This window comes from Poeciliopsis prolifica, unplaced genomic scaffold (assembly GCF_027474105.1).
Source record: "Poeciliopsis prolifica strain line A6 unplaced genomic scaffold, Auburn_PproV2 SCAFFOLD050, whole genome shotgun sequence".
NCBI lineage: Eukaryota > Metazoa > Chordata > Actinopteri > Cyprinodontiformes > Poeciliidae > Poeciliopsis > Poeciliopsis prolifica.
In genome coordinates, this window is record NW_026562425.1 from 338,495 (window position 1) to 363,014 (window position 24,520).

Genomic DNA, 24,520 nt, shown 5'->3' on the forward strand with positions numbered 1-24,520 from the left:
TTTTAAGTGAAAATAAACCAAAATCAGTTGCATTTTTAAACAAAACGATGATACCTGCATGGAAGCTTTGTTATTTTTTAACGGTTCTTACCCTCAGCCTGCAGTACAGGACAGTCAGAATGATGCCGTACAGGATCAGAACCCCATCCAGGATGTAACACACGTTCATGTCTCCAGCTGCTTCTACACACACAAGCATCACCAGCGAATAAACAAACTCCAGATTCAATAAAGACGGATCAACAGAGGACTGGAACGTACCGGAGAAGGAGGCGAAGGAACCGCTTTGTTCGCTCCCTTCGTCAGAGAAACGTCGACGCGTCTGAAGAGCCTCGACAGAGCGACTGAGAACAGGAAGTGAAGGGCTCTCTGTCCGTTTTGAAGCTACGAAACCACACGCCTACCACATCAGCCATCTTCCCTTCTCAGAAGTTCCTCTTAAAAGTCTTTTTTCAAGAAGCCCTCTGTCTCTCTTTAAGGAGAAATTCCTGTCAGGAAACATTTTCAGCTTCGAAAACAGCTGACAAGACAGGATTTATTAGGAATAGGTGGTTTAATAATAGAAACAATGTCTAAAACACTTTACAAGCTACTGTTACCAAAGGAGAAAACACAAATCTACATTTTTTTTCTTTACAAGTTTTTTTTTCCAATTTAAGTAAAAACATTTAAGAAAATTGCATCATCATAACTTAGGCACCTTAAAATGATACAAAAGTTAATTTTTCAAAATAAAAAAGTGGAGCCTGAAATAACTCTGCGCATGCTTTCCTTAGAGAATAAAAAAAGAAATCAGGACTGTTCATGTGAAACGTCTTGAGTTTATATGAGAGGAGCTGAAAAAGGCAGTCGGGCTGCAGATCCTCCAGGTTCCATTAAAGCGGCACAAGGCGAGGCGGTGGCCAGAGCAGTTACAATCGCTCGTCCGGTTTGGGACACTTATCCGTTTTTACATCAAATACAAAAACCGTGTGGTTGCAGACGTATACAAGCATCTCGAGCAGAACCGGTTTCACCCTAAATAAGAGTCTCCTGTAACCGGTACAAGACACAATGAGTAGTTTACAATTTAAGCTTTTTGCTACCAGGTGAAAAAGTGACAGTTTTGAAAAAGTAAAAAAGCAAAATTATTGTTACCCGTTTAAAATATGCAATTCAAACTGTTAATGTTTGAGTTTATGCATCCTCATCTCGACGGTCATTTAACGCTTTAAAAAAAATGCTAAAAAAAGAACAACATTTTCTTAAAAGCTTGATTTTAGCATATATTAACACTAAAATCTGTCCAATTATGAATTCCTTTAGAAAAGCTGCATGATTCTCAGAAGTAACGCACCTGATTTAGATTTTCCTTTACGTTTAACTCTAAATTCATGTTGAACTGTTGAGAAAAACAGCTTTTTATATTTCATGCAAGGACAGTATGCATGAAATATATGCAGAGCTGCAGGCACAGACATCAAGGCCCCTCCTGGTTCATGCAGGTACTGACCACTAAACCAAACCATTAACGTGAACAAAAAGTATTTAGTTGTTGAATTCTAAACATTTTCTTCGTTTTTTGCGGCTCAGGTTGGAATCAGGGAGTCTGCAGCCAAATATTGTTGCACAGCTGAAGCACAACAGAGAGGAATGCTAATTTTATGCTTATGTTATTTTTAATAATAAAATCAGCTGGAAAACAAACAAGTTCGGTTAATCTTTTTCTAAATCAATCTGTTTTGATTCAAATGGCCCAAAATGAGCTCATAAAGGCTGAAAACAGTCAATTCAATTAATTTAAATTACTTACATTTAGAATGATGTGATTAAAAACGGCAGTGAGTCAAAGGTTTCTGTTTATTTTGGGTGAGTTTCACCTACTGCATCCTACAGCCAGGAATAGTTATGTTTAGTCGTTTAGTTATGTGCTAAACGACTAAACAGCTTTTAGTCGTTTAGCACATTTTGTGCATAGAACGAATGGATTTGGTATTTCCAGTTGATCTTTTGGACCACCGTCAGACTCATGCATCATAATAAGCTGCAAAATTAGGACGAACATTTTTTACACTGCAAAAACACAAAATATCACCGAGTATTTTGGTTTAGTTTCTAGTGCAAATATGTTAATACGCCTGAAATAAGACAAAAATAACATACATGTAACTTTTCGACAAGATTGAGGAGCTTGTTTTAGGTCAATAATTATTTAATATTGATGCAAAAATACGAGATCAACTGGCAGATTATTTCATTGGAAAAATCTATTGTTATGAATAAAATAATATCAATATTAAGAAATTATTTACTTAAAACAAGATTGTAAAAGTTACTTGTACGCCAGTTTTGTCTTATTTTATGTTTACACTGGAAACTAGTCCAAAAATACTTGGTAATATTTTGTGTTTTTGCAGTGCATCATGGGGGAAAAAAAAGCTGCATTATGTATATCTGCTCTTCTTTCCATAAAAACCATCAACTCGCAGCACAAATTGCTACATTCTGCAGGTTAAAACAGTAAAAGCCCCTCTGTCTCATATAAAAGCAGGTCCATGCGCTATCGGAGAAAACATCACCAGAGTGACTGACAGGAAGTGACATAATCTCCTCCTTCCTCTTGCGTTCGTGTGTTGTTCCTCTGTGGTTCAGTGGTTAAAGAGAAATAAACCTTTTAGAGAAAAAACAGCGGCGGCGAAAAGGCCTCTGTTCGTTTTTTTTTAAAACAATCATTGAGCCGATCACAGTTTGATGATAAAGAAGAAAAAGTAAACGCTGCATTCCTCCTTCTGATTGGTTTCTGTCGCAGACAAGGGAGAGAGAAGGCTGACTGCTGATTGGATAATGAAGCGTGTCCGTGTCACGTCCAGGAGGAGCGGCCCCGCTCACACCGACGTCTCCGACTGAAGCCGCATCACGAACTTGTGGCTCTTCGGGTCGATGAACTCCTCACCGAGCCGCAGGAAGGGAAGCGGCGTTACCGTGATGACAAGAGAGAAGTCCAGGCGCCGCAGGGAGAAGACCAGCCCCTGCCGGAGGCCCGAGGTGACGGGCTCCTCGCTCACCAGAGTCCACTGGCGCCCTCTGCCGCTCTGCTGCTGGTACTGCATGGTGGGGCCGGGGGTGAGGTATCGCTCCAAAAAGGCCTGACAAACAAAACGAGACAGAAAAATTAATAAATTAATCCTTTCGCACAAATTTACCTTCCATCATAAAAGTATGAAACACAAACATTCACAGCAGGAAGGATAAAAACAAGAAAAGAGCAAGAAATTAAAATAATGAAGGGAAAAAAGCATGAAAAAATAAGGGAGGAATAAAAATAGGAAGAATACAGAACAACAGAAGGGAAGAAGAAAGAATATGAGGATGGAAAAAGGAAAAATAGAGACATGTGAATCAAAAAAGCAAGCAAGGAAAACAAGAGAAAGGAGGAATAAAAGATGCAGCGAACAAAGTAAAGAAGGGAAAGAGAAGGAAGGAAAAATTGAAAAATAAAGGAAGGAAAGAAAAGAATGAAAAATAAAAAAGAAATGAAGAAAGAAAAGAAAATCAGACCCAAAGAAAGACGGAAGAAACAGAATTTTTTTTCTACTTAGACGTAGAAAATATACCAATATAGTCGGTGAGACACATCCACCCGTTCGCGTTGGAAAGGCCTTGTTCTCACCTTGGGCGTCATGTTGTGAGTGATGCAGAACTGCAGGTGCGTGAGGATGCTCTCCATGCTGTGGAAGGCCTGCTGCCGCGTCGTCCTCAGGTACTTCTGCATGGCGCGCGCCATGGGGGCGAAGATGGCCTGCGCCGCCTCCCGGGGGTCCATCACCTCCCTGGGGTGCTTGGGAGACGCCGCCGCCTCGTCCTCGTGGAGCCGCTTGATGTGCGTGAACGCCTCCTCTACCGCCACGACCAGCCTGGACGGGTAACCATGACAAAGACCGAACACGGGCACAATTAGGCCGGTCGCAATAAATTATTCTAAATTAATAAATCACAATAATTTTGATTAGCATTATTTATCGTTTTTCTCTTTGTATGAAAAACTGGGTCTCAAGTTGCACAAACGTCATAATTCATTCCATTTTGTTCTTTTTTTAAATTTATTTTTAATATTTAAAATGTCTTAAATGTTCATTAGAATGCATTGATCTTTGAGAATAATGTGTTTTTGCATTATTACGACTCATATATCAAAACAATCATATTATTTATTGCAATAACTTCTGGGACAATTTATCTTCCAGCAAAACTTGTTATTATGACCTAGAAATAATTACAGTTAATTGCAGCTGAATGGTTTCTTATGCATGTCAAACTCAAGGTTCATCACAGCTTTTTAAGACACTTGTGTGTTTATGTATTATTGCATCAGTCAAATTAAAGCAATTTTTACCTGTTTACTGCGATATTACATCAATCTGTTTGTTTTTAATTCAGTGGATAATTGTGTTTATTCCAAGTTTCCACAAAAATAGTCACAAATATTGAGCTCAAGTGACTTCTAACTCTCACCTGCAGGTGGCAGTATTTCTTCTAACTTATTTTATCTGAAATTAAGAGTCTATAAATCCATATATATATATATATATATATATATATATATATATATATATATATATATATATATATATATATATATATATATATATATATATATATATATATATATATATATATATATATATGGATTTCTAGGCAAATATTATAAGCTGAAATATTGCATAATTTCTGGCAAATATTAAATTAATACCACAGAATCTGTGAGTTTGATTGGGAAAAAATCATAAAAGGAATCCCAAAATCCTGGAGGGATCCATCAGTGTGGAAAGATGTTTGGTGCTATTTAATCTAAAGAAGTACTTATTGAATGTCATTAAAATCTTAACAGTTTATTGATGGGTTTATCAATACACAATCAGGAAAACGTGTTTGTGACTGGCTCGCCAGAGATAAGATTTTTTTAGAATCCTGTAATTAGAGCTTCAGATGTGTTGGACTTTCTACCAGTTTTGCACATATAGAAACAGTTTTTTTCCCCCTTTGCTATTTGCTGAAAAGCTCGAGCTCAGGATGGAGAGCATCTGTGAACACCAGTCATCAATTATTGCCACAGCTCTGCAGCTGGATTTACGTCTGAACTGTTCATTCGGGTCTAAGACATTCTGCAGTAGCTCTGGCTTCATGTTTACAGTTGCTGCAGGGACTGGAAACAGATTTTTATTGTTATTTTGCCCGTATGTGACCTGTATCTCTGCAGCTCTGCTAGAGTCGCTATGGATCTGTTGGCTGCTTCTCTTGATTGCTGATCACAAATATCCTGTAACAAACCTCTGAGGTGCTCATTGTTACTGAAACTAAATTATTTCCTAGCTGACTTACAAAGGAAATTTGTTGCACTAAAGCTTATATTCCAGCAAAAGGTGCTGAATGCAAACCTACACAACACTTTCTTTTTCTTTCTCTTAGTAATCATCCACTCCTTTGTGTTACTCTAAAACAAAGAATTAAATTAAGCAACCAATCTATAAGGTTTTTGTGACAAAGTGTGAAAAATTCAAGGGTTATAAAGACTTTCTCAAGACACTATGTCTACAAATTAAGCCATTTATATTATTTGTTTTTAGTTGCATTTGTTAGTGTTTCTACACCTTCCAGTGAGATAATTTATATACTAGAAATGAAAGAATCAAGTTATGAAAAGCTACCCAGTTCATCTAAGGTTAGCAAAACTGAAACTATGTTCCTCTGAATGCCTCGGCTCTGAGTAAACAGAATGAACTCGTCATTCTGGACCGTTAGGACAGAAGCCAGCACGGCTTCTCCAAGCGGCAGGCTGCCAGTTAATCAAGCTTTTCTCCAAAAGCAGAGCCTGGCTCGGAAAACTGTCTGATTTTTACAGCAGCCGCAACAACCAGGACATGTGGGAACAGGACAACCATGACTCATTTAAATGAAGGCTTAACTCAGATTGTTGGAGTTTACATGATGGAAAGGCCTTAATGATATCCACAGCAGCCTCGTCACTACATGCCCGTTCACTTTGAACCGGAGCAGATTGCGGTTCTGTTCTCAGGTTTTACGCCGTTTCTTGCCGTGTCTAACCTGGCCTTGCGTTTGCGGATCCTGCGCTCCATCTCGGCCTCCTCGTAGTAATACTCGTTGTGGGAATTGTCCCTCCTCCTGGCAGCCGCTGCGATCATGGCGCGCGATTGGCCCGTCGAGTTATTGGTGGTGCTTTCTGCAAGACGACACACGCAGAGGGAGGGTTTAGAGGTTTGCACGACAGGTTTTCATCTGGTGTTAATACTCAAAGTGAGAACAAAGGGGGAACAATGTCGTGTGTGGGAGAATCACAAGCAGGCTGAGGTGAGAGTGATAATCACTCACCATCCAGGGAGTAAACCTTGAATCCGGTCATCTTCTTAGACAGGATGGACTTGGGAAGGTTGACCACAGCAGGGTTGTAGACGGAGAAGTCGTTGTAATACCGGTCCAGTACCCAGACGGCCGCTCGCTGGATGCTGCAAACAGATCAGAGGACAAAACCACTCAAACATTTACAGAAATGCTTGTGCATCCTTTCATGACAAAGAAAAATACTTTAATTACAGCCCATTCCAAAGAAACATGAAGATAAAACGTCATCATCAGGATCAGAGCGGTGGAGGCTTCTCCTCTGGGGTAGGAAACGGTAGAAAAATAAACCAACTGAGGCTCAAAATACTTCCTGGAACATTAAAATACATTTAGACTAAAACTGTAGTGCAAACTCAAGCTTGATATTCTTGTGAGTTTCAGAGTATGTTTTAAGCTTTTAGTAAAAAAAAAAAAATCTGCTGGGTAGACAAAACTTTTATTTCATAAACAAAAGTCAGGGGGAAAAAAACATCTTCCACGTCTTTCCCAAGATAGTTTATGACACAAAACTGTCTAAGAAAAATCACTCAGCCCTCACTCTTCAGAGCTAGTCGTATAGTGAACGTGTTTCCAGGATCGGTCGCTCACCTGAGATGACCCACGTTGTAAAACTTGCTGGCTCCATCCGTGCTGCGGACCACCTTAAGGCAAAAAGCCGGCTGCAGGTGTCGAACCTCGAGCAGCACCAGAGCCAGGTACTGGATGAAGAGCAGGGCGTCCACCAGCGAGGCGGCGTACTCCACGATGCCCCTGTAGTCCCTCTCTCTGGGCTCCAGCACCCGCACGCCGTAGAAGAGCCAGTAGGACGCCACGAACAGGAACACCAGCACCATCAGCAGGCAGCGGAAGACAAAGAACCGCGGCAGCGTGGCTCTGGGCGGGCGGAGGAACAGCGCCCAGGAGGAGATGAGCAGGACTAGGAGCTTGAAGGCGAGCGAGACGTACAGGCCTTCGCAGGGCGTCCCGCAGGGCTCCAGGGCGTCCCGCCACAGGACCTGAGGGAGGATGAGGAAGGCCAGCGGCGTGATGAGAGCGAAGAAGCTCAGACAGCCTCCGAGCGCCGGGCCAATGAAGCGCTTGCACTCCAGCGGCGTCGACTCCTCCAGATCTTTGGTGACGCGGGTGAGGTCCTCGTTTGAGATGCTGTGCTCGGAGGTTCCAGTGACGACAGTGGTGGTCTCTCCCCAGTTGTCATCCTGCAGGGAACGGGATCAGACATTTTTTAGAGTTATCATGCAGCTAGAAACTGCTGATCAGGCCTGGAATTAGACCTGCACTTTCAAAGACACATAAAGATGGTTACAAAGTCGGCCTTCCATCACCTGAAGAACATTTGCAGGATTAAAAGACTTAGAGAAACTGAATACATATCAAGTGTTGAACCATCTTTCCTCATCTTTTATTTTTAGTTGCATTAATTATTACAGCAGTGTCTTCATAGACTTTAAAATACCTGTGTTAGTTCATAAATCACTGAATACTGGGCACCAAAATACATTAAAGATGCTGTTGTTTCATCAATTTTCCAGACTGGCTCTGCTGTGCATCTACAGAACCAGAACATGGAGAATTATTTCACTTTTTATGCTGTTCTAGAAACTTACAAAACAAAACAAAAACACTGAATTCTTTAAAACAAGACGCCAATGTTGGACACTGTTTTAAAGAGGTCATATCGCGCAAAATCACCTTTTTTGGGAGCATCTAAGAGTGCAGAAAAGTTGAATTGTGTCTTTCTGGTGATGCGTAGATATACATTATTACGTGTTTTGTTTGAAGAACTGCTCAAATAAATTAATATTTAGGGATTCTTCAAGACTTCTTCCTTATTTTTAATCAAAGAGGAAGAAAAAATGAAGCCTCCTTTTATGTCTATCCAGAAACAAACATCCCCCTCCTTCACCTTTAAACTCAAAGTCATTCATCTTCTGCATTTAGAGGCTCTGTTGGGCAAATGTCAACACCTGCTTCTTCCCTGCTGACAGCGACTGAAACCAAATGAGCGACTGCTCCAACAAAACACAATCAGCCGCTGATGGAGTTCAAGATCCCACTCTTGAGGCCCGCTCTGCTGAGGCCCGCTCCACCGAAACCCGTCAACAAGTCTTTGTTATGAAGGCAGACAGCTGTGATCACTGCTTCACTCAGACTGCAGCGTCGCTCTCCGCTCGCCCACAACTGTGTTTACACTCGAATAAACATCTATCCAGGCTGGGAATATATGATTAATCTGCATGGATAACTCCTGAGATTAAACATGTAGAGATTTAAAAACAGAAAGGTCGGTGAGGCTGACCCTGTCTTCTCCCCGGGTCGACTCTGCGTCCAGCAGCGGCTCTCCGGGCGTCTGGATGGTGACTGATTTGTCGCCACGGCTGCTGCTGTCTCTGCTTTTGGAGCGGTGCCGCTCCCTCCGGTCCCTGAAGCCCAAAACACAAACATTGACAGAGAAACTCAGCGCTCAGCAATGTGGCTTCCCCTCTTTTTGTGTCTCAAATGCATCACAATCTCAGAGCCAGAAAAGGAAAACAGACAATGATTTGAAACAGTTGTTACACATAAACATTAAGTTTGAAATTAGATGCCAAACATTTTCTGTTTTTGTTTGATTCGGTGTAAAAATAATCTTCAGCTTTTGTTTTTCATATCTTCTTCTGATGGCTTCAACATCCTTATTTTGATAGCAAATACATCAACTTTATGTAAAAATATCTACTCAACATGCCGTCCATTTATTATTCAGAGGGGTGGAGTTATTTTCCAGGCACATAATTATTCAATTGCCTTGTTCATCATTCATTGGGATACATTTATCATCATAATAACAATTTTGATTTATAGTTATTATTAAAAAAAACTTATAGTCAGGATTGATAGTTTTACTATTGTTTGTTCCATGAAACCATCAATAAATGCCAATAAATATGAAATTACCGTTACTGTGTTCAGTTAAATGATACAAATCGCACGTCTTTATGTGACTGCTGAACTAAAAAAGCCTTTTATAGATGTGTTTTGTTTTTCAAGAGAATTATTTGTGTTTGTGGAAATTTAAAAACTGTGACACAGTCACAGTCGTACATTTACCTAAAAAAAAAAACTACAATAAATAGTTATTATCATCACTTGGTTCATGTCATCCACTCCTAAAACTGAATATACAGCTCTGGAAAAAATTTATAAACCACTGCAAAATGACCAGTTGCTCTGATTTTACTCTTTATAGGTTTATGTTTGAGTAAAATGAACATTGTTCTTTTATTCTATGAACTACTGACAACATGCCTCCGAAATTCCAAGCAGAAATGTTTTTGTTTGCAGAAAATGAGAAATGGTCAAAATAATCAAAATTATTAAAAAAAACGATGCAGAGCTTTCAAACCTCAGGTAATGCAAATAAAACAAGTTCATATTAATTTAGAAACAACACTGATGTTTTAACCCAGGAAGAGTTCAGAGATCAGCATTTAGTGGCATGACCAGGACGTTCTCAGTGGGTTCAGTGAAGTGGGCTCTTAGTTTTTTCCACAGCTGTGTATCCAGTGTTGAACTATCTTCACTCATCTTTAAATTGCAGCATTTTGTGTAAAAAGCTGTTTTTCTGTTTTGTTTTTTGGGGTTTTTTTGTACTGTGAGGCCTTTAAATTTATGTCGTTTTGTAAAAATGAGAATAAAAACATTAGTAAAAAAGTTACTTTGATTTCTGATCCAAATTTATGTAATTGGTGCCAAGCAAATATTTGATTTATATTTGTATCAAAACACCTCAAATACGGATCGTTTTATACGAATTACAAATGAACCAAGTTGCTCATTTTCAGATTATTTTCATAAATTTGACAAGAAACACTCTTTTTGTTTTGACGTTTGAGGCCTTGCGCCCACCTGTGCTTTCGGGAGCTTCGAGAGTGAGACGACTTGTAAGAGTAACCCGAGTACTGCGACTCGTTGTCCATGTCTCGGGTCGGCGGTGAGCGGGCTGTACGAGCCCCGCCTCCTCCCCCCGCGCTGCGCCGCTCGCCGGCGCCTCCCAGCTGGCTCTTGCGCTCGGAGATGGACTTGGTGGAGAGAGCCAGAGGCAGCTTGAGCAGATCAACCTTGCTCCTGAGGGAATCTATCTTGGAGGCTGATGAAGATGGGGGACGAAGAAGAGGGGAGGCGGGAAAAGGGACCGGGAGAGGATGATGGGTAGGAGAATCACAGCGGGGGGAAAGATGATGTGGATCAGATCTGAAAACAAGAAAAATGGATCAAATCTTTTTATTACTTGAATCTTGTGATTTTAAATGAACATTTAACAAAAACCAGATGCAACAAACAAAGAAACGACCACTTTCTAATTTCCACTGAACTTCCTGCCTTCGTTGTAATTTATGCTGACAGTTTGTTTTCTATCGGCTCCACAAAGCCGTTTACAATCATGCTAGATTAAAATCAGTGTTCATGTGAAAAATGAAAAAAATAAAGAGTTTCAAACTGTAACAGCCTACAAAATCCAGAGTCTCAGTTTGCACATTTCAAATTCTTTAGCTTGCAGCACAATTCTGGGATTCTTTTTCCCACAATATTAATACACAAGTAGAAAAAGAAACAGGAGAAAATAGACTTAGGTGGACGCCCTAAGAAACAAAAGAGAAACAAGAAACAGTTAAAACCAAAAAGCATCAAATAATTTTGCTGACCTGTTAAGTATAGGAGTTAAATAAGTAACAGGTTGTAAAACAAATGGAGCATTAAACAGTAACTGTAATTTTCTATTTACTAACTCAAAGCAAACAATGACATATGAGGGGAAAAAAACGCAGCAAATACTGGAGGAAAAATTCTCCCAATAATTATTGCATTAAGTGATAATGTTCATATGAGAATATTTTCAAGTAATATATTGCTTATGGCGTAATGACGCAAGACTAATACATTTGTAAAGCAATCAATCAAGCTTATTTATACAACACCTTTCAGCAGGAAGGCAATTCAAAATCCTTTAAGTTCCAAAAACGCACAAAGTTACAGAAGACACTCCATAGTCAACAACTGAGAAAACTATTAAACATTACAATTTTCCACTCAGAATGCAATGTAAATGTTTAAAATATTCTAAATAAAACACTGTAACACAAAGTAAAAAATAAAACCCCACTTATATCCAAAACCATAAATAAAGTGGATTATGATGCTTCTATAAACAAAACTTCCTTTTAAAAAGTATCATCAGAACAGAAATGTTCAATCTCTTTTCAATTTCTCATGAAATAATAAATTAATTAATTCCATTTAATTCGCAACAGATTTCAAGAAAATGAGTAATTTTAAATATGCATCTGCGGTGAAATGACCCTTGGGTCTGCGTTTTTATACCCGCAGTGGGAATCAGAGGTCTCACCCCGCAGACGGAGCCCTGTGTCCTCCATGGACGCTTACACCCATTAACCCCCTGAACCCAGGTTCTGGTTTCTCCCTTCCCGCTCAGATCGCGTCCTCCAGGCCTCTGCTGAGGTTAATCATTACACCACTGTATCTCCCCTCCAAGACGTCGGCTCCAGCCACTGCTGGCCGCGGCACAATGGCAGCCATATTGGATTACGGTGTTTGCACTAAACTTGTTTGCCCTCACTCCGGCTCGCATTCCCTCCCTCGCGCCCTGGACCCCGGGGAAACGGGGCCTCTCTCCGCTGCCATGGGGATGAAACAGGGTGCGCAGATGAAGACGGTTGCCGTGGAGACCTGACCTCACGCCGGCCTCTGTCCGCCTGTTCTTCACACTGGAGGAAGGTCACCAGAATAAAAGCGGAGGCATGACGGATGTCGGCCTGTCAGACTGTGGTTAATTGAGAAAGCGGAAGGCGTGGCTTTGACTGGCCGACAAACGGATGGATCACACAAGTAGTTCTGGTCCGGTTCTGGTCCGGTTTCTTTGTGCAAATTCCACGGTTTGCACATTTTTGTACCTCCATTTGGGTCTAAAATGTTTCAAAACAAAAGTTAATGTAAAAAAAAAAAAAAAAAAAAAAAAACGTGTTTTAATTTTTGGTGATAAGTTAATATTTTTTTGGTGTCTGGAAAATGAGCTGTTTCAAAAACCTACAGAATGTAATGTCACAAACTTGCAGGCACTGTACGATACTTAGCAACCCCAGCAAAGTTCTACCCATTACTTAGCAACCCAAACCCAGCTCTTGTACTTTTGGTTAACTGGTTTTACCACTGTATGCACTGTACAATGGCTGCTGGAACAGACAAGAGTTTTGTTGTGGCCTTACCATCTAGAAACCACTTGCTGAATTCTTGTTGGTTGTGCAGGGGGCTCTACTTCTGCTTTTCAAAGATGTACAGTTGCAAAATCGCACATCTGTTTGCAGCCTTTTTCGTGTGGGAGTGTAAACGTTGAGTTGGTGGCATTTACACTCCAAATAAAGCAGCAATTTATTGAGATTTGACGTGACAGAGGCCCAAAAACTGCTCGAAATAGGCAGAACTGAGCAGACTAAAATCTGGAATGATTTTGAGCAAAAAAAATGTCATAAAATGTTTAGTACAGATTCTTCCTAACTTGTTCAATGAAGCATAACAGGTCACCCTTAAAATCCAGTTTCTGGCCATCCAAATAACTTACAGATCCATCAGTGGGATTCTTTTAGGTTTCCAAGTCTTCAATTAAAGGGGGCAGATTCCCCAAACTCGTCAAAAAACTACTGATGAAGCACCTACATCATCCAGTCCTACTCTGCATACTCCAGTAAAGGGTTAACTGATTATCAAATTAGTTGGCAATTAATCAGTTAAGCCATATGTATCTCCCACAAGTCTGAACTGAATATTTTAATCCCAATTAATAAATTGATTGGCCTGTGATAATCTGATCCATCTCGCACAACAAATCCTGGTTCTCCTTTCCATCAGTCTTTAAAATCCACTTCTCTGCCAACCAAATGACAAAACCTTCTGTGGGATTCCTTTAGGTTTCCCAGTCTTCCATTAAAGGGGGCAGATTCCCTCATCCGAGACTGGAATCCTTCTCCAGGCCGGAGACGGTTCTGAAACCCTGCAGCTCCAAGCAAAACCTCACCACCATGTTTGTTCCAAACCGCAAAACTCAAATGACTAACAGCCTGCTCCTCGAATGTAATGACCAGCTTTTATCTCCAATAATCGCCGAGGAAGGAGCGGAGTCGTGTTGTGCTTTTAAAGGAGATTAGCGGCAAAGAATGTGAACACAATACATCCTGAACCGCATGAGAGCTGCTCTCTGATCGCCACAATATGAGACGGTGTTCTGACTTTTGGATTACGTCAAATATGACGTAACACACAAAAAAACTTAATAAAAGAAAACAAAGACTCAACACTGCTTTGCTTTGAATCACTGTAGTGCAGTTAAAGATTTCCATCATTGCTAAAACTTGCATTTCAGTTTCACTGAGAAAACATAAATATGTTGATTCTTGGAGAAAACTCAGAGAAACCACATAATTTACACACTTATCAAGTTTTTTTTCCTAGTTTGAAGTGCAAATATCTTATTACACTTGAAATAAAGAAGAACTAACTCATAATTTTTTTATATTGATTTAAAAAAGTACTAGTTTCACTTTTTCCATGTTGTAGGTAAAATAATCTGCTAGTAAAACTAGTATTTGATGAATCAATATTAAGAAATAATTTACTTAAAACAAGCACCTGTATCTTTTTGAAAAGTTACATGAAAGTTACTTTAGTCTTATTTTAGATGTACTAAGATATGTGGACAAAAAGTTGACTAAAAATACTTTTTTAAGTGTTGTAAATTATGTTGTTTCTCAGGGATTAATGGGTTTTCTCCAAGAATCAACATATTTATGTTTTATCTGAGAAATCTTCAATGATCCTACCGTGATTTAAGAAAAGATTATGTGAGAACAAATTAAATGTAAACAGCGTTTTAATTAAAGGGAAGATCAGATGGAAGGTTTTCTTCTAGCGGCTGAAATAGCCTCCATGTCTGGGATCCCTGTTTATCTGGCAGGCTGGTGAAAATAATAATTAGGCAATAACTGCAAAATGTGCAGCTGTGATTCAAAGCAGGTAAATATGAAGATGCAACACCTGTGTTATTCCAGCAGCATATTTACCTGTAAACATCTGAAATTCCTGCATTAAACAGCTAAAGGTAGATAACTCTTGTGTCTAATGGGAAACTATTTCAATGTCAAGACAATATTTTTTATTTGGTTTTGGTTTTTTATGATTGCATCCAAAAAACACGTCATCTTTATTTTCTGGCATCACTGATGCAAGAAAACACATCAGCCAATTACTGATGTTTGATCTGTAAGACACCATAAGATAAAATCTCCAAATCCACATTTGCAACTGGCCTTAATTATATTACGAATACTTATAATTTAGTTACAGATGCCCTGACATTAAGCAGAAACCCAGTTTCATAGAAGAGCTAACGACCTGACATCCAACACAAAGAAGACTTATGAGTCAGCATGGATAAGAAAAATAAATAACCAATCAAATGCAACAGCTCACAATATTCTACAAATAGCATTGAAGCGCATTCATGTCATGATAAACTTCACTGGATGATAAAATGTCCCAGTAATGATTGCAATAAACGATATTATATCACTAGAATAATAAAGGCATAAAAGCAAAAATTTAATAAACTTTAATTTCCAACAAATATTAAAACACTGGAACCAGAAAACACATAAAATATCCTAAATAGTTTTTTTCTAAAAACAAGCAAAACAACAAACAAAATGGATTATGCACTCTTAACAAAACAAAACTGTTCTTCAAAACACATTAGTCATTAGTCTCAGACAGGTAGAAATACCAGTTAAGACTTTAAAAAAAAAAAAATACATACATACAAGTGCAAACTAACCAGCTGCTTTGTGATGGGTGTCAAAAGTTTGCAGCGTTTTTCAAAATGACGGGTTTTGAATGATACAAAAAAGGCTCTTTAAAGATTGTCGTCCAAGTGGAAATTATCACATTCATTTCAATTTACCGTGTGATTAACTGATTCATTATTTATTAAAGCAGAAATGACTGCTTTTTCCATTATAAACAAGATTTTGAAAAACATCCTAATATCTTAATCAACAAGTTCAAACAACAATACTTCTAACCTGAAACCGACAACTTGGCACATTTGTTAGGCTTCGTTAAGAAAGCAGGCCTTTAATGTTCCACTTTGGGGTTTTTTGTTAAATCTGATTTATTATCATTTTTGATGTGGCCGTTCACACTTCCAAACATATCTGTGCTTCCAAATATGCGACTTGTGAACTACAGACGACCTGAACGTGACCCGCATGCGCAGAAGAGGGCGCAGTAACCACATAGCCATAAAAATGAAGAAGAGCTGCTCAGTGTTTGCGGAAGTAGACGTGGACGCTTCACGGTGGAGCATATCTTTCTATTTTGAAGTTATTGTTCAACCGTAGCAGTGGCAGATTTCAAAATGGAAATACAACGTAATATTGATAAGAAAAAAAAATCAATAATAATGAAACAATAACTAAAATAGCAATAAGGGGATTCATATACATCGGTGGGCAATTTCATTAATATTTCAGTTCGGTGTTCATACGATTAAAGGATTTCAAATATGACTGGAATTCAGATAATAAAATGTTAAAAACTGGGGACGATCTCAGCGATCTTTGTTTTTCTTCAATCAGGTCGCAGAATAGTGACGTTTGTCGAGCATCAATGACGTTCAGGTCGGATTACTGCGACCTGGCTGTACAGACTCAGGTCACATTTAAGATTTGCATCAGAATTAGAACCACTCATTCAAGTGGCCTGTGACGCGTTAAAAAAATGACCCGATCTGTGTTGTTCATACTGTCATGAAAAGATCAAACACGAGTCGCATTAAGGCAATAAAAAAACCCTATTTGTGTCGCTTTGGGGTGTAGTGTCATGCATGGAGCTGGTCTGATGTATGTTAGCGCTGTTTTTTTAAGAGAAATAAACTCCACTTCCTGTAAAGGTTGCGTCACAACATCCACATTTGACCCGCTGTTCACTTTAACGAGCCACAGATGCTACAGAAAGCTCAGCAGAGAGGGGTCCGTCTTTGTAACCGGAGCCCGTCTCCAGCTTACACGCTCTCCAAAGTAACAAAGGCAGCACTAAACAAAAGAAACTGGTTTGAAGAAACAAAAAGAGCAAAGCATTACGCTATTTGTGTCGGAAATGTTGAAAGGGCTGTAAATTCGGGCAGCTTAAAGTAAACAGCCACTTGGTCTTAAATAAGCCGAGTTCACCTGTTTATGCTGAGTTCACCTGTCTGCCACCTTTCTGGAAGCCTGTAAGTGAGAATATGACACAGCACTTGATCTACAAAAGGTGTGGTCCACTGCTGGGAAGTATAAGGTTTCCTATTCATCCGTCCTTTGGCCCAGTTAAAGGAACTCACTGGAAATCCTCTATTAGGGTCCATTCACACCAGACCTGTTTAGTCCGCTTTAATAGACTATTAAAGCGGACTATCTTATTAATTTTCCTAATAAAATCGATTAGTTTGGGAAAGGAGTGAATGGATAAAACCCTGATGCAGAACACAACAGGTGGCTTGTCTGATTCCTAATGCAAGTATCTTAGTTTTGTCTTACAATAAGACAAAACTTGCTTGCAAGTAACTTTTCAGCAAGATGTAGGACAATTCTTTCAGGTGAATATTTTCTTAATATTGATAAAAAGTACTGGTTCCACTGGCAGATTATTCAATTCATACAAATAAAAAAATCTGCCAGTGGAAATTGTAGTTTTTAAAAATTGATATTAAGGAATTGTTTACCTAAAACGAACCCATATAACATGTTGAAAAGTTACTTTAAATATATGCATGTCTTATATGTGCAGAGATATTTGCACTAGAAACTAGTTAAAAGTACTTAGTAAGATTTTGAGCCTTCCTATGATAATAGCCGTACTCATTTTTTGTTTTGGCTAAATCATCTTTTGGCAATGAAGATAACTTTTGGCAAAAGAAAAGAAAAAAATGCTTGGGCCGTTATTTTAGGATGGCGACTCTATGGCTCCAAATGGACCATCGCGCAGTGCATTCTGGGTAAATACAGCAAACAAAGTCTAGCAGGAGAAATGTCACAAAACACAAAAAAGATCTACAACCGCTGAAATCTGACACTACTTCATTTTTGTTTATATTTTGTGACGTGTAAACAAAAGTTTTTGCGTCGTTTCCTTCAGTGCTACGGTGAACAGCGCCCCCTCAGGTAAGGAGAAGAACAGGTTTTAAAGGGTTTTGTTCATCTGACACGTGAAAATGTAACAAATGTTGCAATTTTGATCCCCAGTTGAAACAAGTCCACCTGACTATCAGGTGTGAAAACAACTTTACACTTAAAGCTCCAACATCAAGACAAGTTCACACTCTCAGCCCACAGGCTGGTCTGAATGCACCAGTATGTCCAGTGAAACAGAAAACTTCCTTCTGCATGTTCATTTTCCTCTTTCCACACAAAGTTTCCCATCTCTTCACCAAACAGAGGTTTACGTTTGCAGTTCAAATGAGTTTTTCTGCTGTGTGAAAATCCAGAGCGGATTCACTGCAGGGATCTGTGTGTGTGGTCCACAGGCGGCTTCCGGCCTGCTTGGTGACACGGCTGAGAAGCTTTATAGCTCAGACCAAAGGGTTTGCGTACAGTGTAAACAGAGGAGCGCAACGGTCTCTCAAAACAAATCTCAATATAAAAAACACAGAACCTCATCAAAATGTCCCCTTAACTTACATTCCAGTTTCAGTCCGAAAGTAGCAGCCGAGGCACGAAATCTGACAACAAATCCAAACGGTACAGATAGCAGAGGAACAATTAACTGCATCAAAAAAAAAAACATGGGGTAAATACTCACTGCTTCAAACCAGCAATTTACTAATTATAATGTTTCCACAGCTGAATGAAGCCCTAGTAACCACACTGCAAAAACTCACAATCTTACCAAGTATCTTTGGTCCAGTTTCTAGTGAGAATATCTTAGTACACTTCAAATAAGACAAAAATAACTTACAAGTAACTTTTCAGCAAGACAAAGGAGATTATCTTAAGTAAATAATTCCTTAATATTGATTTTTTTAAAGTCCAAGTTCCAGTGGCAGATTAGAAAAATGTTATAAGTGAAATAATTTGACACTGGAACTAGAACTATTTTTAATCAATCTTAATGAAAATATTGACTTAAATCAAGAGAAACTTTCATCTTGCTCTAAAGTTATTTGTTAAGCTGGCCAAAAGAAGTTGCACCAAGGATTTCCTGGTAGGAAAAACAAAACAAAAAAATTTATGTTTTATCGCATCATTTTATGGTACTACCTTGATAACGATCGAGGCGACAATAAGGACTATTGATTAGGTAAATGTTCAGCTGTGACTGCATGACACAAATACAGCTCTTGAAAAACATTCCCATTTGTAATACGTTTCTTTGGGACTAAACTGCAAAGTGTAACTGCACATTCACTTTGATATTGTCGATGAACTCATTGAATGAACGGTTCTGGATCAGCTGCAATTGTCTGATTTTTTTTTTTAGGCAGTGAAATCACTGATGCAATAATCAATGCGACTAAAGCTAAATGCATGCGAGTTTCTCTAGATGTCTCTGTGACATTAGTCTTTTAACCCAGGAAATATTCTGCAGGTGATAGAAGGCCAACTTTGTAACTGTCTTTATGCAACTGAAGGTTCAGGTCTGAGTCCATTAATAAAATAGAAAAGAGTAAAACCAACAATCCCCACAGATTTATCAAGACTATAAATCAAAGGTTTCTAAGAAATTTATCATGATAAATGATCAACTATACGATAAATAATCACCACTAATCAGAAGTAGAGATTTAATGGACATTATTATTACCATGTCTGATGTCAAAAGAGAAAAGCTGCAAGATTTTGAATAAAAACACCCTAGAAAACATTTTAAAAAAACTAAATGCATCACTCAGCACTTGTTGCATTCCATTTAAACAGATGCATTTTTTTACAGCCTCATTTGTCCCCAAAAGCAAGAAGAAATGAACCCGTCATGAAAACGCTGGGAGCTGCTGGCATGGGGACAGCAGCTGTCAGGGAGGAACATCTCTGAAATGACCGGCTCCGCTCGGCAGCCAACTGTGAAAATAAGCGTGTACACACACCCAGGCTCCATCAGAGGAAGAGCTCATCACACACACACACGCACACACACACACACACACACACACACACACACACACACACACACACACACACACACACACACACAGATTATTGACCACCACCCACGCTCGGCTGGGACAACACCAGTGAAAACTGGGCAACTGCTGCTGTCAGCTTTAAAGCTTTTGGATTTAGAAAACTTCAGCAGGTGTTTGCCGGTGACTAAACCCGTCAATAAATCAATAAATCGCATGATAAATTAAAATGACAGCCATCGTTTCCATTAAAGAGTCGCTTGGTTTTAATTTTGTTGAAAAGCTGGAATTTTGAGAAACAGGCATTTGAAATCCAGAACAAAAGGGTTTAGTTTGCACCTCCTGCCCCTTTTGCCCGTTTCCCGCTTTAAGCTGAATGATTATTTTTTGAAATGCGATTTCAAGAGTTGCCAAGACTTCACAATGCATTTTAATTACTATAGTTATGTTTATTTTGGGTATTTAAAATGTTTCCCAGTTCCAGTGTCAGATGTTTTAATGGTGTGAACCAATACTTTGTACGGTACTATTGTGATAATGATAAAAATTATGATAAAATATATATATATTTGCTCTTTTTTAGGTAATTCATGGCATCACACACATAAATGCTGCTCTTGAAAATCGTTCCCATTTAAAATAAGTTTCCTGAAGTCGCCACTTTACTGAAAGAAATGTTATTTATACCATTAATCTGCATGTAGAAACTTCATTTGATCACATTTTCTAATTTACTGATACTGTTGTGGAGAAAACGGTGCAGCAAATAGTAAAAAAAAACAGTTTTTAGGATTAATGGGAATTTATCATGACAACAATAAATCATGTATTATCATATGAAAGCTTTTACTATAAATGATAAACAACACAACAAATTATCACACCTATTAGAAATGAAAGTTGTTTTGATATTTAAGAAAATCTACTTGCATTAATATGTAGTTGAAAATGGTTCCAATATGACAATATTATAATTCATCACAACAATTTCTGGGCCAATTTATCATCCAGCAAAACTCCTGCAGTGAGATTTATTCTGCATTGGTGTCTCGTTTAAAAAGTTCCCCCCATGGATTTATCTACAAGTCCCAGTAATTTGTAGATACAATTACTGGGATTTTACCTATAAAAATTACTGCACAGAGAGAGACAGGAAGTGGCTCAGAGAGACAGGAAGTGGCTCACAGAGAGGAGATGGATGTGGTTCAGGGGAATCTCAAACACCACTGACTGATTGATCTCATCCGATGGACGCATCAGGTTTGCTCCAGATGATGGTGGAAGTGAATTAGAAGTGCAATAAAAAGGATTGATCACTTTAAAACTTTTTTCCAGACAAAACTTTGTATACCGTGTAGTTCATTTGCATTTATTTCCCTTTACTCTGACGCTTCTAAATAAAATCAAGTGCAACCAAATATCTGTGGAAGACACATAATTTAACAGTGTTATTATTTAATCTGAGAATGAATAAAATTCTCAGATTTTATTATAAGTGTGTTTACACGCTTATAATAGCGTGTGTACACGCTATTATAATAATTGTAATTATTAAAATAGACAACAATTATAATAATTGTCTGCATTGTCATGCAGACAATTATTTTAGTAGTCAATTAATCAATTCTGACAATCAATTTGCTCAACAAAATTTCAGTTAACCACTTAAATCTTTTCATACAATATTAGAAATGCATAAAAATACGCAAAAAATAAATTCCTTTTTTTAACAAGAAAATAATCATGTTATTGCGTAAAATGCAAAACCACAGCATTCCTTTTGTAAATGCGTGACTGTTTTTTTGTTTTTTAGATCAAGTGATTAGTAATTGTAAAATGTGCTTTAAAGGGACTTTTTTTTAAGAATTTGAACCAGGTGAAGCTAACAGAGGAGTCCTGGGTTGAACATATTTACAGGTAAAGTTTTTTTGTTGATCCTAAATTCAAAATGTATACCGCTATATTTTTGTACAAGTTTGGTTTAATTGCTGCTCTGACTGTGGTGTTCTTTCAACAAAATGACATTTTTGAGAGCGCATACTTCAGTTAATCTATTACTGAATTAGTTGACTAGTATTTCAATAATCAATTAGTCACGATTAATCTCATTAATCGTTTCAGTAGAGACAGCAAATATGATGAGGAAGACGCTCTCAGACTATAAGATTTTTCATTTTGTTTTTGCAAATATATATAAAGTGAAAATCGCACATTTCCGCTGTGAAACACGTTGGTGGCAGCATTATGCAGTGGGGATCCTTTTCTTCAACTGGGGAAGGTCAGAGGTCAAACTTTCACAACTTTTAATCCGATTTAGACGATTTATGAAGAACAAATAAAAAAGACTTGCAGCTGTTTTCACAGTGACAGACGATTGTAGGAGGTTCTGACTCAGATGGGCTGAATCCAAATGTGAGGCACATTTATTTTTTTCCATTTTTAGTAAAAATGTCAAATAAAAATGTTGACTAAGTGAAGGTCCCACTTCATAGCTACTCAGTGCTGAGCTGACAAATAAAAACCCAGAAGAATACATTGAAGTTCCTAGTTGTAATGTGACAAAATATGTAGAAAATTAAAGGCAAATATCTTTTTAGAAAGGCATTGTACTACAATAATTTACCACATATTTCCTAATTAAGTGAAACATATTTACCTCTGACAATGTAGACTCATAAAAATATATTTGTTGTTGAATACAGGAATAAAATAAGTGCCAGTAATGATGATGAGCTCAATTTTCTGCCTTAAAAAAACAGCTTATCTGTTTTCCGTTAGACAACAAGGTTGCAGATGAATCTCAACAGGATTTGGCTTCAGATCTTCATCTTCCAGAGTAAATCAGGATTCCTTGGATTTTGGAAAACAAATGTAAATATAAATATCTTGTTTTAAAAATGTATTTCAAATCGTAAATTAGTTTATTTTTATTTATGCATGCAACATCTTTATCTTTCAAAAATTCCAAGTTCATATTGCTCAGTTGGAGTTACGGTTCTGTACTGCTATTTTTCTGCACCTCTGCAGGTGCAATAAGCAATTAATCAATTAATCGGATGATAAATAAAAACAAGCTCAATAATCTGTACTTATCGTTTTTTGTAATTCATTTTATTTGTTGTTCTGTTTACGATCCTTTCCACTTGGACAATTTTTTTTACCATTGAAAACGCATCATTTTGAAAAATGCTGCAAACATTTGATATTCAGAAGAAGTTGGTTAGTTTGTTCTTTTACTTATTTAAATTTTTACAAAAGTCCTAATTGGCAGTTTTTTCTGTTTTCCCCTATCTGAGACGAAAGATCCCCAATGTGTTTTTTTTTCCTTCCACTCAACTTTCCATGAATATCTTTGGGTACAGTTCTCAGGTTAAGCTGCAGAAGAAGATGGAATATGTTTGTTTGGCTATTTGTGGCAGGTGGGCAAGAAATTTTTATGTGTTTCGAAGGACAGTTTTGTTTAGTTGCGAGTTCATAATCCATTTTATTTGTTGTTTCGGCTGCTTTGCTTATTTACTTTGGATATTTAAAATATATTCCAGTTCCAGGGTTAAATGTTCATCTGAATTTAAAGCTTATTGATCTTTGATAATGTGTTCTTGCATTGTTACGTCATTACCATCATACTACTTGAAAATGAAATCAAGACAACAACAATATCGTTTATCGCAATGACTTCTGGGGCAATTTATCGTCCAGGCCAATATTCAACCAATACTGATACAGATGATATTTGATCGATTAGCCTTCATTGAAGCTGGGCCTGTCTCTCTTCAGCAGCAAAATCATCTCGTTTCGGTTTGAATTTCAGACCCATGATGACAAAAAAGAGACAAGAGAAGAAGAAGAGGGTTTCTGGAGGTATTTAAGCCGCATCATTCATTCAGCACATGCACAAAGGGAGAACTTACTGGGAACCAGCAGCAGCATTTAGACCAGTATCAAGAGTTGTGGCCGCTATAAATCGCGGGACAATGGGAGGTTCTTTCAGGCCCCTGGATCCAGAAACCTCCGGTCCGTTTCTCTCCGGAGTCCAGGGACGGGACGCCCTCCTGAAATGAATGGGCGCACCGGAGGAAAATTCAAACCCTTCGGCCTACAACCGGAGCGGACGCGCTGGTTCCCTCCAGGCGCATCTTGGTTTCTGATCCCAGGAAACCCGAACTCGCGTCTGCCGGGACCAGAACCAGAACCAGCACCGCGGAGCGAGAGCAACAATCGGGGGGCCGAGGAGGGACCTGAACTTCCCTGCGGTTCGGGAGGAAGAAAAGGGGAAGAAAAGGCGACCATCGCGTCTGCAGACTATTGTTTGTGGGGGTGAAACCGGAGATCCACAATCCTCCCCGATTCTCCCTCCGTGGAAACACCGAACACAACCCCACACCCACGGAACCTCCTCACACATTTTCCACAGCAAAAAAACAAAACAAAACAAAAAAAACACCAACCAAAAAACAAATACTACTTACTTATTCCAGGTCGTCCATTCAGGTATTTTCCCCCCTCACTTTCCACTTTCTCTCTCCCACTCAGCCGAAGCTCCGTGGGGCCCCGCCTCCTCTCCGGATTGGCCCCACCTCTGGTTCCCCCCCAGGGGACAAACTGGGTCCAGGAAACGATGAGGCTCCACCGCGACGCGTTAAATTCCTCATTTGAAAGGAATGCGTAGTGTGACGTCACAAGACACAATTAATATCTGCGTAAATGAGCCACTTTCTTCAACGCAACATATGAAGTTATATTGGCCAGATATTATTTTGTATCCATAAAAATCTTTATTTATCCCAATATTTGTAAAACAAACATTTTAAAAATCGGAAAATAGTGGCTTCAAAGCTTTAGCATCATTTGTGTGTTTTTCTCAACTTTTTTGTAAATTAATTTTTTGTAATAAAAATATTTAGAAAATATTGCAGATTGTTTTAA

The 24,520-nt window shown here is 38.5% G+C and overlaps 1 protein-coding gene across 1 annotated transcript; it reads right to left on the minus strand.

The window, feature by feature from the left end:
• Nucleotides 1-267: 267 nt before the first annotated feature.
• LOC129378046 (vang-like protein 2) lies at nt 268-23,640 on the minus strand. Its single transcript, XM_055058297.1, has 8 exons — nt 23,506-23,640; nt 10,282-10,626; nt 8,693-8,816; nt 6,985-7,592; nt 6,367-6,500; nt 6,082-6,217; nt 3,650-3,893; nt 268-3,125 (listed from the first exon to the last, which is right to left on the minus strand). The coding sequence occupies exons 2-8, from the start codon at nt 10,350-10,352 to the stop codon at nt 2,865-2,867; spliced, it is 1,578 nt and encodes a 525-aa protein (XP_054914272.1). The 5' UTR covers nt 10,353-10,626; nt 23,506-23,640; the 3' UTR covers nt 268-2,864.
• Nucleotides 23,641-24,520: the final 880 nt, after the last annotated feature.

Bases quoted from the DNA above. Each gene is read 5' to 3' on its own strand.
- LOC129378046 (XM_055058297.1), bottom strand. From the start codon at position 10,352: ATGGACAACGAGTCGCAGTACTCGGGTTACTCTTACAAGTCGTCTCAC. The intron at 3,894-6,081 runs GTTAGACACGGC...TTACCCGTCCAG, and splicing joins ATCCGCAAACGCAAGGCCAG to GCTGGTCGTGGCGGTAGAGG. The intron at 3,126-3,649 runs GTGAGAACAAGG...TTTGTTTGTCAG, and splicing joins CTCACAACATGACGCCCAAG to GCCTTTTTGGAGCGATACCT.